The 16,575-nt window shown below is 38.2% G+C and overlaps 1 protein-coding gene across 4 annotated transcripts; it reads right to left on the reverse strand.

The window, feature by feature from the left end:
* Positions 1–459: 459 nt before the first annotated feature.
* On the reverse strand, positions 460–15,885 carry SERBP1 (SERPINE1 mRNA binding protein 1). 4 transcript variants are annotated; one of them, XM_007460107.1, is made up of 8 exons: positions 15,477–15,885; positions 11,562–11,712; positions 10,923–11,063; positions 10,721–10,792; positions 10,008–10,082; positions 7,063–7,240; positions 3,046–3,219; positions 460–1,452 (listed from the first exon to the last, which is right to left on the reverse strand). In XM_007460107.1, the coding sequence occupies exons 1-8, from the start codon at positions 15,787–15,789 to the stop codon at positions 1,396–1,398; spliced, it is 1,161 nt and encodes a 386-aa protein (XP_007460169.1). In that variant the 5' UTR covers positions 15,790–15,885; the 3' UTR covers positions 460–1,395. The 4 variants fall into 4 exon arrangements, with proteins under 4 accessions (XP_007460169.1, XP_007460168.1, XP_007460167.1 ...); XM_007460106.1 differs by having other exon boundaries at positions 607–1,452; positions 10,721–10,810; positions 15,477–15,882; XM_007460105.1 differs by having other exon boundaries at positions 1,048–1,452; positions 10,008–10,127; positions 15,477–15,855.
* Between the last annotated feature and the right edge of the window lie 690 nt (positions 15,886–16,575).

The raw sequence follows: 16,575 nt of genomic DNA on the forward strand, positions 1-16,575 counted from the left end.
AAACCCCTTTCCTGTTGATCAATAAATGTTGCAGAAGACTTTTAAAAAAAGGTCCTAGAAAGCCTGTTTGATTATTCTCTCCATGTACGTTTTAGTCAGTGGTGATGCTCTCGATCAAGAAATTCATTATTAACCTAATTTTCTAACGGAGGAAGAGGTAAAAGATACTTATCACTTTCTGTGGAATCTATCAACTTAAAACCAAAATGAATAGCAATATAGGAAATTCAGAAACAGTAAAATTTTTGGTTTGTATTTCATGGATGGTGCTGCTGTTCCAACCTTATAAAGTAAAGCTGTCTGCTTTCCAAATTCCAAAAATTAACATACCCCGCCCCCTTACCATACTAACCAGTGCCCTTTGGTTTCTTTAGAACAAGGGTTGAAGGGTTGACTATGGATGTACAATTTTGAGTTGGGACCTTTCACACATACAAATCATACTGAGTGGCCACTTACTTTACAGAGCAGTTTAAATATTACGCATTAGCCAAATTAACTTGTTCCACCCACCCTACTGGAGGAGGAAAAACCCAACACCCATAAACTACTTCACTTAACAGTATGTGTCTATCAATAATAAGTAGCTTAAACAACTTTCACCAGTAAGGTGTCTAGATTGGTTTTTAAAACAGGAAAGTGACATATTTTAAAAGTAAAATGTAATTGAAATTGTGAATCAATTATAAATTGAACCTAATGAACCATGCAGGAGCAAGGGTTAATAAACCAATGTGCTTTGAATTTGTTCAAGTACTGATATTTCTGTATATAAAGATTTAGCATATATAACAGCTATCATGAGAAGTGAAAAAAGACCTTATCCCCAGAAATGAAAATATTAAAACTAAGTTAAAATACATAAAGTAGTTAGTATTCCACACAGCATAAAATTTGACAATCAAAGTTTACATGTCTCAGTTGACCATGTGTGAAAATGCAAAGCAGGTATTAAAACTGCTATTATGTCCAATATTTAAAACCAGTTTGTAATAGGGAGAACATCTAAATCCTTAATTAAAAAACACAAATGAAGTGAAAGCTTTAAACTGGTACACACTGTTCACACCTATATTTCAAGTTTGGAAATGCATATTTGCAAGCAGCAATACAAAAGTATTCATGAAGAATGCATAATCTCTGAAAATTATGAAAACATCCCCGCTACCAATACATTTCCTAAATACAAAACTGACTACCATATTGTTACTTCTGTGTAGCAGGAGAAGTTCATTTTCAAAACAGATAAAATTCAGTCTTTAGGTGTGAATGGTATGAATGACAGTCTTTTTTTTTTTTTTTTTTTTTAAATTTCTTAGTCGTTTGGGATCCTTAAGCATGCAAGCCTCAAAGAGGAGGGTCCACAAGGAACCAGGGTTGTCTTATGGCATCCAGTTAAGCCAGAGCTGGGAATGCCTCTGGGTCATCCACATCAGGAGCAGAAGCACTTGACTGAAAAAGAAACAGAAGCAAAATTAAAGATTTTCAAATCTTATTAATATATTTCCAGTGTCTACATTTAGACACAGAATTCTGAAAAAACTTAGTCTTATTACAATAAGTAAAATATGTCAAAGCTTTTACTTTTGAAAGGCAAAATTATGGATCAGAACAGGACTACAGTGGGGGAGAGACTGGGATTGACATATATACACTACTATATATAAAACAAATACCTAATAAGGACCTACTGTATAGCACAGGAAACTCTACTCAATACTCTGTAATGACCTATATGGGAAAAGAATCTAAAAATGAGTGGATATATGTATAACTGATTCACTTTGCTGTACACCAGAAACTAACACAACACTGTAAACCAACTATACTCCAATTAAAAAAAAAAAGAATAGGACTACAAATATTTGCAATGAGCCTTGTCCTAAATTTCTATCAAGATCTCAGAAAATTCCCTAGTAACAGCATGGGTTATTTTTCTAATAAATCACACAAGTAGATTCACACAAGGTATGTATGTGGATTCTTACTCAGTTGTTCAGTATCCTTTTATTTTCCCCACTTGCTAAATAAGAATGGCATCAATGTGAAAGCAGGTTAAGAAACCAATTACAGTTATTGAAGCAGCACATTCATGGCTATTTACAGTCAATACAAATTTTTACAAAACAAAAAAGTATTGAAAAGATCCATATACACAATGCCTTTAAAAAGAACCCATGTCACAGAAAGAAATAAAAACAAAATATCACTACAATGTTATGGGTGACCATAAAAATCTAGGATATTAAGTTACCACTATAATCAAACATTGGCAGACTCAGTCAAGCAGATGGGTCCCCCAATTTGCATATCAGGTGTTGAGAATTCAGGAGGACATTATGGTTGTTTCCTAGGTAGACCATAAAAGACAATAAACTAACCCAAGTTATCTCTAATACTTTAGTAACATCTAGTCATTAAAACCATGGACTTTGGCATCCGACAGATCATTTCAAATCTACCAATTACTAGGGCTTCTATCAAAGTATTTCAGAAGAATTTGTTTTTTGTCACACTTAGTACAAGGCAATGGAGATTACAGAAAATAGGACACAAATGAATCCCAACTTACAGAAGAGCTCTCATGAACAAAAAACAGTCAGTCAATGCCACAAAATTATACAAAGGAAACAAAAGTTTTATTAAGCTGCGCCCTAAAAAGCAGTGAAGATTTGTCAAGGCAAAGTAAGTATTTGGCATTTCAGGCAGACCTTACCAAAGGCCAAGAATTACCTTGGTTCCCTTCACCTGAATTTCATCTTCTGTAAAATGGTGGGGTTTTTCTTTGTTTTTGTTTTTTTAGCACAGTACCACACCTGGCACCAGATAAGTACTCGATGAAGGGTGGTAAACTTAACTACTGGCAGCACTATTCAGTCACGTAAGTGCTTTAAACAAAAAATATAACCTAAAATGCAATTTCTTAAAGGCATGCATGTCAACGTTTTTCTTCTTTGACTTATGTCCCCAAAAGGACCTAGGGCAGTGATTTATGGAAAGAGGTCCTCGAATTACTTAAAAGGGTAAAAGAAGCCTTAAAACTACCTTGTCAGTCCTGATGCCACGGTTTGGACGTCCACCACGCCCACGGCCACCTCGTCCTCCCCTGCCACCACGTCCTGGGCGGCCAAGGTCTCCAAAATTGATCTCCAGCTGAGACGTTATATCATTTGCTGGCTTCCGGAAATGGTGATCCATAACCGAGTCTTCAGCATGAGCCTAAAAATTTAAGTGAAGGCCACTGGATGATTAATAGGAAAGTAATGTTGCACACTTCTAAATAATGAGTTTTCTCCTAAAAAGACCAAAAATCCAACCTGCTCTTTGTGCGAAAAAATATAGAAACACCTCTACAGGTAATACGTAAGCTTTGGGATCAGCTACAGTAATCTAGGAAGAATAAATCCTTTCACTTTTCTCTATTTCATGTTCCCTTAACTTTAAATTATAGATGATATTAGCAAGTCTTGATTAGAGATATAATCACAACTATTCAAGTGGCTGGGCCCCATCTCACACCTACTGAATCATCATCTTTAGCAGTGAAGTATGAATAAGTACATTTAAAATATGCCCTTCAGATTAGCATTCCAATGTGAACCTCTGAGGAAGACTTGGATAGATGGTATATATTTCTATTAGAGACATTATTGAATATTTAAGTTTTAAAGAGAACTTTTGCTCTATACTCTTCCAACTATGACTTGGGAAAGAAATTATATATAAACTTCACAAAATGCTTTTCTGTTAATATTTAACTATGTGTTCTTCCATATAAATTGGAGAACTACAAATTCAAGTGAAACACAACATTACGTAAGAAAGGAACCTTGAAAAGCTGTGCACAAATAAAACCATGCCTTAAATTTACCACAGGAACCTTCTTAAAAATGAAGTCATCATATTTGGGAAACCCAGATCCTAAGCTACATAATGGACTGTGCAAAAAAAGGCCAGAGAATTTTACACTGCTTAATGTCTGATCTCTTCTGTATGCTTGGGGTGAATGGGTTTTAATCTTCTAGTTAGAAACTTCTCATACTAATTTGAAGTATGTTTCAATTTTTCTAAATACACGTATAATCCTCTTTTCTGAAGAGATATTTCACTCTTTCTAAATAGCTTGTAATATTACAACTGTTAATAATTATCTTTTAAGTACAAATAAATTTTGTATTTGTACACAGATTTTCATTCCTTTAATCATCAAATACCCATATTAAATGTCATCCCTTTAGGTTAAATTTAAAGGCAACAGAAGATTCTTTTTAAAATATTATAAAGGAGCATAAAACACAGATGCAAACCCACAAAATCACTAGCAAATTAAAGTCAATGATATATAATAAGTCTCTGATTTTAAACATTAGCTATTGCAATGATATCAATTTATCAATTAAAAGCATTTATAGGGCTTCCCTGGTGGCTAATGGTTGAGAGTCCACCTGCCGATGCAGGGGACATGAGTTCGTGCCCCAGTCCGGGAGGCTCCCACATGCCGCAGAGTGGCTAGGCCCGTGAGCCATGGCTGCTGAGCCTGCACGTCCGGAGCCTGTGCTCCACAACGGGAGAGGCCACAACAGTGAGAGGGCCCGCGTACCGCCAAAAAAAAAAAGGCATTTATAGGTTTCCAGAGCACAGAAGCAAAAAAAACTTAAGTTGATATACTACTGAAAACATCTTGAAGGTTTTACTATAATAATAAAGAGGAAGTCTGGATGTTCAGGTTACATTCCCAACCTTCAAGTTAACTAATAGGATAAATTTTTTACGAAGTTTTTTTTTCTAGAGCACTGTATGACAATGAGGAAATAAGAGCTCTGGTCTCAGCTGTCAATAATTCAGTTCTTCATTTCTCAAAGTTTCTTTCCTTCCCTAACTACTTCATATTTGTTGTCAAGATGAAGATAAGTAAAAGAGAAAGAATACTTAAAGCATTGTATACAACAAACTTGAAGACCCATCATACCAATCTTCCCCAAATTACAATGGTGTTGCATCCTGATAAAACCTGAATATCTTTAAGTCCAAAATACATTTAATACACCTAACTTACCAAACATCACAGCTTGGCCTAGCCTACCTTAAATGTGCTCAGGACATTTACATTAGCCTATAGTTGAGCAAAATCATCTCACACAAAACCACAAAGCCTATTTTATAATAAACTGTTAAATATCTCACATAATTTATTAAATGCAGTATTGAAAGTGAAAAACAGAATGGTTTTAAGTGTATCAGTTGTTTACCCTCATGACCAGGAGGCTGACTGGGAACTGCAGCTCGCTGCCGCTGCCCAGCATCACAAAAGAGTAGCGAGTACTGCATATTCAGCCTGAGAGATCTAAATTCAAAATTTGAACTATGGTTTCTACTATATGTGCATTGTTTTCACACCATTTTAAAATCAAAAAACCAAAAAGTTCTAAGTTGGGATCAATCTGTATTCAAATGAGGCGATATATGCCAGTAAGGCTGGATTTCATGTACATACATCACAAAGGCAGCATAACTATAAGGGTCCAAACATACAAAAGTGGCTTGATAATGAAAATGTTTTGATTTCCAGATTATTCACCACCAATTTCACATTTTATAATTTTCTAAAATTTCTAATTATATACATCACCTTGTGTAATAGTTATTTCTTAAAAGCTCAATGTAAAATAATACTTAAAGCTGGGACACCTAACCTGATGTCTAAAAAATGCATGAAAAGGCTTCAGGGTATAAATGATAATAATGATACAATATATCAAAACATTTTATATCTACGTGTCCTACTCTGGAGAAAAGTTCCGTCAGGACCCCAAAAAGGTCATGAATAATTGTCTCCAAGGTGCCAAAGTAAATCTCTTTCACATTAACCTAAACAGTTTAATAATTAGTTCAAATGAACAATCTCCCCGAAGAACTCCCCGAAGAACTTTTATGGTTCTTTAAATAAAGAATTCTTTGTTTTACACAGATACACAAAACAACTTCATCTGCAAGAACTACAAAAAAATAACCAAAAGCATTCTAACGAAGGAAGATGTTTTTTCTTCCTACAGGAATTGACACTTAATATCCTCATTTATACTACCTTCACAAAGTCAATGTTTAAAAAATCATCTCCAGGGCTTCCCTGGTGGCACAGCGGTTGAGAGTCCGCCTGCCAATGCAGGGGACACGGGTTCGTGCCCCAGTCCGGGAAGATCCCACATGCCGCGGAGCGGCTGGGCCCATGAGCCATGGCCGCTGAGCCTGCGCGTCCGGAGACTGTGCTCCGCAACGGGAGAGGCCACAACAGTGAGAGGCCCGCGTACAGCAAAAAAAAAAAAAAAAAAAAAAGCAAACGATGACAACAACAAAAAAATGTTTTTTTAAAAAAATTATCTCCAAACCTCTATTTTATTTAAAAATATTTCCAGGTTTATTTCACAGCTATTTTTTTGTTTAGAAAATTAAAATGTGGATTTTATTGAATCTTTTTATTACAGGTTGCCTTCATAACATTTCAATTTAACTTTGTGACTAAAATCTCATACTTACACAAACCCTAAAAGGATACAGCAGTGGGATTTTCCTCTAAGAATGTGCCCCAAGGCTTAAATAGAAGCTACCAAATCAAAAGCCACACACGTTTTTCTCAAATATTTTCATTAGTTTCCTTGTTTCCTAAGGAAAGGAAACTCATAAATTAATTCTCTGGTCTTTAAAAGACATCACTCCTCAGTAAAGAAGGATAATACCATTTATTAAAGATTCCTGGATATTATATATGGCATACGCAGACAGTTTCCCACATAAAAATGCCAACCGCCTAACCTAATACAAGTCTTAATGACTCCCAGTTAGGTAAGATTTTTTAAAATATTACACAAATTTGAAAGAATAATTTCTTAGACTATATGATAATGCAGTTTATTTTCCTCTTGGGGCAATTTATCTGCCTCAAATAATCCTATGTAAAACTTTTCTTTTTATAAACAGATTACCCACGTGAAATTTTAACACAAAAATTGTAAATGCAATTCAAGACATCTGAACATTTTCAAACACCACAAAACTTCATTTTACCTCTTCACTCTTTGACTTATGAAGAACAAATCCCTTCTTCCACTGCCCATCAGCACCTTCATTTGGTTTTCGGATATTAAATTCTACTTTTGCCCGGTCCTTATTTTGAATAGCTTTCCACTCATCCAAAGTCATTTCTTTTGGGCCTTCTTCCTTTACTTCTTCAACTTCATTCTCCCTGTGTGAAAATGTTTTAAGTTTTACACGTGGTAAGGGGGCTTATAAAATCATATAACTTACAATTATAAGTAAGGAAGTTAACCTTGGCTGGTTGGTAATCTTCTAGATTACCCAAGGACAGGAGAATCACAGTTTTCTTTGTAACCCAGTGGCTAACATGTGACTTGGCAGAGACCAGGAACCCAATGTTTGAATTAGTGAAAGCGTGGATAACTAAGGAACATACAATTCATCTTCGTAAACTCTTAAATGATCATCTATCAGTAACACAATCTTGAATTGGCTGTATCAAACCTAGAACACATTTTTTAAAACCATACTACTGTTTTTAAAACTTACACTATGTGATTAAAATCGTTAACCTAACTTCTCCTAAAACACATTTTTTAATTTCCATAATTTTTCACAATACATAATTTATAACATATATGAAGGTAATCATCTAGGACATCCATAAGCAACCAAGTTTCACATTCTAGAATATAAAAGAACTGTTCCCCTATCCTTTAACACTTAAGGCAAATCTTTAATTTCTACAGATCCTAACTTTATATACTCCAACTTTCAAACGAATCGGTATATGAAAAGGAGACTACAGTTTCACTAGTAATGGAAGTTTCTACAAAATACTGGTTTCAATGCTTAACACCAAATTAGTTATTTCTAAATAAAATTCTCAGGCTATAACTATTACATGTTATCCTTTTCCCTTTTTAAAGAAACAAAGCATGGGCCTAGGAATCCACTATTTAATCTCAATTTCCAATTGTCACCAAACAAGTTGTTTGCTATTTTGGGAGGACTGCTTTCCAAAGACAGCAGGTGATTCAGTTAGCCTTGCTCAAGTATCTCCTGTCTGTGCTACTCTTTACTGTTTGACAAATCCCATCTTAAAACTTCCCAGACCAAGCTTACACTGAATTGATGAGATATAGACTGTAAAGTCCAACCCTGTCAGTTTACAGATCAGAAAACTAAAGACTGAAAAAAGGTCCTAGGCTACGCGTAAGTCATACCACAGCCAAGAAAAGAACTCAGCATACCTTTATCATATCATGAAACCATGACACCTACCGTCAAGGGTAGGATTGTAAGGATCAAATGAGACAAAACAGAAGCTCTAGAACTATATATACATAAGGAAGCTAATCAAATTCAGCCAAAGCTGTTTCTTAAATTTACACCTGCACATGCAAGACATAATACTATGTTCAGATTCTCCCCTATTCTGCAGTAAGACTAGAGGCTGTTCTAATGTCATCATCATGGTCTTTAGACCCAATACCCGCTTTTTAGTCCTGAGAACTGAGCTAAGGATTTGCTTCCAATACCCTATCAATAACATCCTTTCCTTCTGGTAAACAGTTATAATCTTGTCAGATTCTTCTTTTATGGGGGGGAGGGGGCACGGTACGCAGGCCTCTCACTGTTGTGGCCTCTCCCGTTGCGGAGCACAGGCTCCGGACGTGCAGGCTCAGCGGCCATGGCTCACGGGCCCAGCTGCTCTGCGGCATGTGGGATCCTCCAGGACCGGGGCACGAACCCGTGTCCCCTGCATTGGCAGGTGGACTCTCAACCACTGCGCCACCAGGGAAGCCCCCCAGATTACTCTTAAAGTGAGTTAAACATGAACTCTTCATTAAGGGAACAACATTTATGTTGAGAGGGAAGCCCCAGATTACTCTTAAAGTGAGTTAAACATGAACTCTTCATTAAGGGAACAACATTTATGTTGAGCTTTGTAAAGTACTTAATGTTACGTAAGGTTCATCTATCTCACCTATCACAATTTCATTGTTTACCACACAAAATTAAGACTCCATAGTTTCGTATAAATGAATTTATATTACCAAGTTCTGCACATCACTTAACACCATGTATTTTTATCTACTCTCTCCAATAGTAAATTGATTATTATTCCTTATTCAAACAAATCCACAAAATATGATTTTCCAATCATTAATAGTGGTTCACTGTAAGAACAACTCTTTCTGGAGAAAAAAGTTTAGAAAAGCATTGCCTCCCTTAATGATTTGAATATGCCCTGATTAAGAATTACTGACCTAAATAATCTGTAATGCAAGACTTTAAACCACATACTGAAAGAAATGCCTGGCATATAACTTCTGCTTGTACTGATGGAAACCAGAGGAAGGCATTAAATTATTTCTACTAGCATATCTTGAGTCTTTAAAACTCTCCCACACCCTTGAACAAACAATTTTAAAACCGTCTTCTAGTGAACTGACAACATATTCTGGTGCTTGCTCTCCTCACACATTTTAAAACAAGCCAATAATGCTATGTTCCAAATTCTATGTTGATGGAAAAAAAAACTTCAAGGAGGTGGAGAAACTAATTTTAAAATGGTCATGTTTTCTCATTTTAAACTGTATTAGAATAAAATTTGTATAGTTACATAGAGTCCAAAGTACTTTGAACTACGAGTTCCAAATATTTCTCAGGTTAAAACGGCTATTTTTGTGCTTAGGGTTAACAGGATTTACTAAAATACGTATCTTTTTAAGATGACAATGGTAACTTCAAATAGAAATAACCCCTTCTATTTGTCAAACCATTAGAGCCCAACATATACATTTGTAAACCACTCCTCTAAACACTACTTGAGGGAATGGAGTACAATAAAGTCTCTCCTTTTAAAAAGCAAATAAATAACAGCATTAAGCCTACAGGTTGTTTTCTTGATAAACCCCAAACATTTCAATGCTCGAGCATTACCGCTACCGTACACACAAATCACTTACTTATTTTCAGTGTCCGCAACTGGATGTTCTTCACCTTCAGGTGTTTCCTCAGTCACATTTGATTGCTCCAAATCACTGCAATTATAAGATATTGGTTTCTGAATGTATTTGGGAGACTCTCTAAGGAAAGAAAGAAAAAAAAGGCATCTAGGTCCATTTACATGTAGCTGAAAGTCTTCACAGAAATATTTTAAAATTCTCACATTCCCAATGTCTTTTCCTACTAAATTTACTCCCCAGTAGACCACTAAGAGAAAATAATTTAAAATGTATACTGATCCAATTTATAGCTCAAGTACACTACTCAAAAAGTAGTATGACAGCAGTTAGTTCTAAAATAAAGCCTTACTGGCTTTTCAAATTTTTGTCATCACCAAAGGGGTCAATAGCTAGAATAAGAACTATTAAATAAGAAACATACAATGACGTAATACCCAAATAACCTCAAAATAGGATTTCAATAAAAGCTATATATCCATATGAAAAGAAAAATTAATACCACATATTTTTGAAACGTAGAAAAACTGGTCATTTGATACATTATAATCCAAATATATCCAAAAAAGCATTCATTATCTTGGAAGGAAGTAGCTCTGAGATAAGAGCATCCATCCTTGTCCCAGGGACAAGTAAAAATTTAATGGTCAAACCTCTAGTAAGGTATAAGATCAATTTTATTAGAAGTATTTATTTAAAAAAAACAGAATACCAACGTTAATTCATCTTTGACAGTTCCCCAGTTGTGAGATCCGCTACCTCCACGCTTGTCCTCATGCTTCAGGCCACTGTAATGTGAAAAAGAACTAACAAAACTGAGTTAACATAATACTCTTTAGTTCTAGAAATTCAAATTTTGTTTTATTAAAGAAGTAGCTTCAAATATAAAAGTATAATAAAAACCAATATAAGACTTACGATCTATCACTTCCACTATGCCTATCAAATTCACGTTTGCCACGAGAGTCAAAGCCATCTCCCCGGCCCATTCCTCGTCCACGACCTCCTCGACCTCTTCCAAGACCACCACGGCCTCGGATAGGCCGGTCAATAATCGATCTGTAACAAATAAAAAAATATTGTATACTTCTAAGGATTCTGGTAAAAGGAAGAAGGGAAATTCAAAGGCTCAAAGATGCAGGAACATATTTACTGGCTCATATCCCAAAGGAAATCAAAACTAGGAAACTCCCCAACGTAAGAAAATTACTTTGACATTCTCTAAAACTTTACTACTAATGCACATACTTCTTCATTGTTACTCATTTCACATTATAATCTAGTAAAACTGCTATTCACCAATATACATAAAAATTAAAATAAACACATGTAACCTTCATAACTGAAGTGTTTCATTACAAGAAATCTAAGTTTGAATACTAAAAACTGTTACCATAATGTCCTAAGAATAACAACACACACACTTAGACGTTTTGTTAGAAAAACTGATAAAATTAACTAGCCACACTGCTTCCTGGCAATTATGCTCAATTTATCTGTGTTAAGATGTCTCTCTATAAACTGACAAAACATGAAGAGATTAAGAAACAATCTTGCCTATCAACTGAAAATTCTCCTCCTTCACCCTTTTCTTCAAGTGGCTTTTCAAATCGTCTTTCACGAGGTGGTCGCCTTTCTGGTCTCCTATCAATTATCTTCCCTTCACCCTGAAGTTGTTGATCAGGTCTTCTTCCAACTCGTCTTATCCCTAAAATGATTTTAAAAAAACCACGTAAGCAAATTATTTTTTGCAACACAAAAAACTAGGCCTAGGCTGTTAAAAGAAAAAAAAAATTTACTCTTTAAGTCCATTAATTAGCACTTCCCACTGAAAAAGGCTAACACTGGGCATCTCTAAAGTGTAACAAGGTACTTCAGAAAAATTCCTATTTAAATAAACTTGTTTCAAACTTCCATTCTGTTTGCCAAATCATTTTTTTCCCCTAAAGCATTCTCTATAACTGACCTGGAAGTCATTTGGGTAGCCATTATTTCTCTCACTTTTCAAGATGCCAGTCTCTTAATTTAAAATTCTAAATTTAAAGAAATTTTAAGCAAATGATACATTTTGGTTTTAAAGATACCAAAGATAACACCATTAGCCATTCATAAATAATAACCAAGCAAACCAACACAATCACCAGGTAAAGACCCTCAAAAAAACTCCAGTGAAGACATTTTATTTAAACTGGAGGGGGAAAAAAAGAACAGAGTAAAAAGACTGATGATTCTATGAAATTACAAAACTGAAAGGAAAACAAATGGCATTTAAGATTACATCTCTGATGGATAACAAGGTCTTACTGTAGAACACAGGAACTATTGATATATTCAATATCCTGTGATAAACCATAATGGAAAAGATTAGAAAAAAGAATGTTTGTATGTATAATCGATGAATCATTTCACTGTACAGCAGAAATTGACACATTGTAAACAACTATATTTCAATAAAAAATTTTAAAAATTTTTCTCTATAGTTGAAAATAGCTATTTAACAGGAAAAAAGTACCATTTTCCTCTCCTGTTGCAGTCTACATACATATATATGTATACATATACATACATACCACACCTAACTTTTAAAACATACTGTTATGCAACCAACAGGAAATAGTCCACTTATTTTATTATTATGGAGATTTTTTTGGTTTGCCCTTTCAAGTATCTTCGTTTCCAAAGAATCTTTAAAAACCACATACACAAAAGGACCCCTTTTAAGCAAGACACAGAAATAGAAACTTGTGAAACTAAGTGATGGCTGAAGCATTTACTGATTTCCCCCTTCATTCATTACTTTTTTCCTGTTAGTGTCAGAGGCCAAAAAGGCAACCAATATGCATTACTGGTAGCCTTAAAGATAATAAGTAGATTAATGGTTAAATTCATGACTAATATTTTAGGTATGCTCTAATTCCCAAACCACAATTTCTGACAAAGTCAAATAGCACCTGAGGAATTGGTTTCACAAGAAATTAAGTTGGTTCACTCTGGTTCTTTCTAAGAAAGTGTAACACCACCAGGATGCCCCCAATTGTTCAGCTGCTTGTAGCCAAAGTCAAACGGTAAATGTCAAACTCTTCAGTGAAATTTTAAGGTCCATTCCATATACTCTCAGGACAGACCAGAAATCTTAGATCTTACACCAAGGCATTTTAAATAAATTTCATCAGAGGTAGTGTATTAGGGTGGAGCTATGGAACCAGTCCTTATAAATATCCAAGCCACACACCCAAATGAACAATGGCTTGCTTCCCCACCCCAATATCCAGTATCAGGCTTACAGAATCTACAACACTTAACAAATAAATCCACCCAATGATTGACATTTAAAAATGCAAGCATCTCTTGATTTTCACTAGATTCCAGGCTTCTAACATTAAAAAACAAATGAGTAGGTGGTGTCAATTCTCAAGTTCCTCAAATGGCCAAAAGACAAACTACAAAATTCAAAGAATATAAACATCAAACACACATCTAAGGCAAGTCTAGGATCGTGCCAGGACCTCTATTCAAAGGCAAGGAACACATGATCAGGTTAACAATCAATCCCACGACAAGTTTACAGGTCTATCCTTCCCCAATGCCCAGAATTGACTGCTAAGAGGTAAGGCCTCAAAACGACTTTTTTTCATTCAATATTTTTATAAGCTTGTGTTTTATGCAATTTAAGGTTAAGTGTGCTCTGAAATGCTGACCTAAGGAAAATGCTGATAGGTAATAATGGAAGTTTTCCCAAGGAAAGACTACTGAATGTTGAACTCGGTCCTGGTCATAAATTTATGAAATAAATTTTTAACTTTGTAATTTAAAATACTAGGTTCCCGCTAAGAGCTTATTTCAAAAATGGGCTTTATGATCAAAACATATGAGGGGTTTAAACCGTGCTTTATGCTTTAAAAATTCAAAAGGGGTGAACACACTCCAGATTCCATTTTTTCACATACTTTCTTTGGATTAGTGTGATGAAGGAGGTAAACGAGCAGTTTAAATAAATACACAAGCCAGTGTTCCTTAACATAGAAATTAGATTACATTGTGCTACAGATTGCTATAAAACTTAGCTGAATGAATATTTAGCCTAAACGATGTATATACATGCTTTCTAATACTCCAACTTGTGCTTCCCTCCCCAACCTGTAATTTTAATACAACTGTTTTATTTACCACCGAGGCTCTTCACCCCAAGCCTCACAAAGCTCTCTCTGTATTTTCTAAAAATTCTAAACCAAAACCTAACACAATTGTTTTGACTTTTTAAATTTAAATTAGTTGAATGTTATCAAATCGACTAAAGCTAATGAGAACTCCTTTCAGAAGCACGTGGCAAAATTTCAATTTTCAACACATAAAGGAAACCTTTAAGCTTCAAAGCTTAAGTCCTACACCTACTTACTACGGATCGTGTACACTTTTTCTAATCCCCCACTGTTTTGCTTTTTCATCCATCACAAAAGACAAACCAGTAACGAGAGAGAGAGCAAAAACCAAGTTCAAGACAATCCTGCGAAGTTTACAGTGACCTGGAAGCAACTACTACCCGCCAATGAAATCCTGACCATGCTTCACGCACATGGGGAGAAAAAGCTGCACTCCAAAGGGCTCTGCAGCAGCTAACGCTGTGACAGCCTCGGCACTCTTTGCACCACGAGGCCCAGGCCAGGCCCCGCCACATGAAACACTGCATGCGGGGGGTCCGGCCGGAGAAAAAGATCGTGACCCGAGGACAAGCTTCAGGATTTCCTGCCATCACCAATCTTCATTCAGAATTCCCCCTTCTGCTCAATCCAGGGTGGCCAAATATCTCTCCCTCCCCAACAGCCTGACGCACTCCAGCAAGTTATTAAGTTTGCAATAGTTGTGCGGGCGAGGGGGTAACGATAAAGCACAGGGGGCACCTAAAAGGGCACCTTGCTCCACAACATCCAACAGGCTCTAACGTAGGGGGGGGAAGTAGGTGGAAACTCCGATCCCCAGCTTTTCTCGGGGGTATCCCACGCCACCCTGGGACAAGACGGCAGGGTAGGAGCCTAAAAGACACAACCGCACCTCAGAGCGGCGGGCTGAGAGAAAGCTCTGAGCAGGAAGAAGCCGTGGAGGCCCCGCCACCCCGGTAACAACAAACGCTCCGAGAAGGAGCTCCCTTCCCCGAACCTCGGCCCATGCGCTCGCCCGCCAAGGAGTCCGGCGGGAAGACAACAGCCTCCCAGTATCCCGACCACGCTCCTCTGCTCAGAACCTGAGGCGGGAAGGGGTGGCTCCAGGATCCTTGCAGGTGGCGGTTTGAACTTGCGGCTACCACGCTCCCAGCACCTTCGCAGGACCTGACTTTCGTCAGGCGGGGGAAACGCGAAGAAATCGGCGGCCAAGTCTCCCGCGGACCCTCGGAGCTCCAGAAGCCAGTGGTAGCCGCCAGTCCCCTCGCTCCTTCCCTCCATCCCAGGTCTCCCCCACCTTCCACCACAGCTTTACCTTCTTTCTTAAGCGCCACGGGCGGCTGCGTCTCCTCCTTCTTGTCAACCACGCCGACGTTGGGGGGCAGCGGGTTCTTGCGGTCTTTCTGGGACTCTTTACGCAGCTGTTTGCCCGCCGCGTTGGAGTTTGTCTGGGCTGCGGCCTGAGCTGCGCTCTTGGCCCCAGGGCCCCCAACGCCGCCCCCGCCGGCTTCTTTTTTCTTGTTCTCCGCTGCCTTCAACACCTCGAAGGGGTCCGATTCGTCGTCAAATAACTGGTCGAATCGGTTGGTGACCACGCAGCCGAAGCCCTCCTGTAAGTGCCCAGGCATGATGGTGGCTCGGCGGCGCGTTCCTCCACGGATTGCAGCGGGCCGCGCCGAGCCGAGAGCGCCTGCTTCAGCTCTTCCCACAAGATGGCCGGGCCGAGAGAGGGGGACCGTCTTCTCTTCCGGCGCCAGGCACACATCCGGGAGCGGCCAGCGCCGCGCGGTACCATGGGGTGTGTAGGCCGAAGTCGCCTCTCCCGAGGCGGCTCCCAGCGTTAGAACTACAATTCCCAGAACACACGGCGCGACAACTCTTCGCGCGCGCCTTAGAGGCGGGACCTCACCGAGGGAGTGGAGCAGCAAGCAGAGGGAGGAGAAGAGTGGTGGTGGGCGGAGCCCTGCCACCTGCTCTCGCCACCCTTAAACTCTCTGGGTCTCGAGCTGCGCTGAAAACAGGAAAACGTGACGGCGTGTTTTGCTCGAGAAAGTTCTGAGCCTTCGCTTTTACGTCCCGCCTCTGGCCCAGGGCTAACTTTCCCCACCTGTCCGGGAGGTCAAGGTGACTACCAGTCTTACAAGCGGAGACTCGCAAACTTCCAGGGCTGGCGGGTTGCTGAGGTGCCGCACTTGCCTCACGAACTCAGGACCCGCTCTGTGTCAAGTCCCTAGCTGATCAGTTGCTGGAGTCGCCTTCCTGCAGCCCCAATAATGAATTGAGGCTCCTCTGTTTAATATGAGGCGGAATACGCTTCCTCTCGCGGGGACTGAACTCGAGCAGCAGAATCAACCCAAAAGACAAGTTGAACTATCATATGTGAGTGTTGCGCTCTTTTCTTGTGTGAGGAATGC

Source organism: Lipotes vexillifer, unplaced genomic scaffold (assembly GCF_000442215.2).
Source record: "Lipotes vexillifer unplaced genomic scaffold, Lipotes_vexillifer_v1.1 scaffold134, whole genome shotgun sequence".
NCBI classification, from domain to species: Eukaryota; Metazoa; Chordata; class Mammalia; order Artiodactyla; family Lipotidae; genus Lipotes; species Lipotes vexillifer.

Excerpts from the sequence above, each read along its gene's own strand:
- SERBP1 (XM_007460104.1), bottom strand. The coding sequence starts at position 15,789 with ATGCCTGGGCACTTACAGGAGGGCTTCGGCTGCGTGGTCACCAACCGA. Across the intron at positions 11,713-15,476 it reads CGTGGCGCTTAAGAAAGAAG|GGATAAGACGAGTTGGAAGA; the intron begins GTAAAGCTGTGG and ends AAATCATTTTAG. Across the intron at positions 1,453-3,045 it reads GTGGCATCAGGACTGACAAG|TCAAGTGCTTCTGCTCCTGA; the intron begins GTAGTTTTAAGG and ends TTTCTTTTTCAG.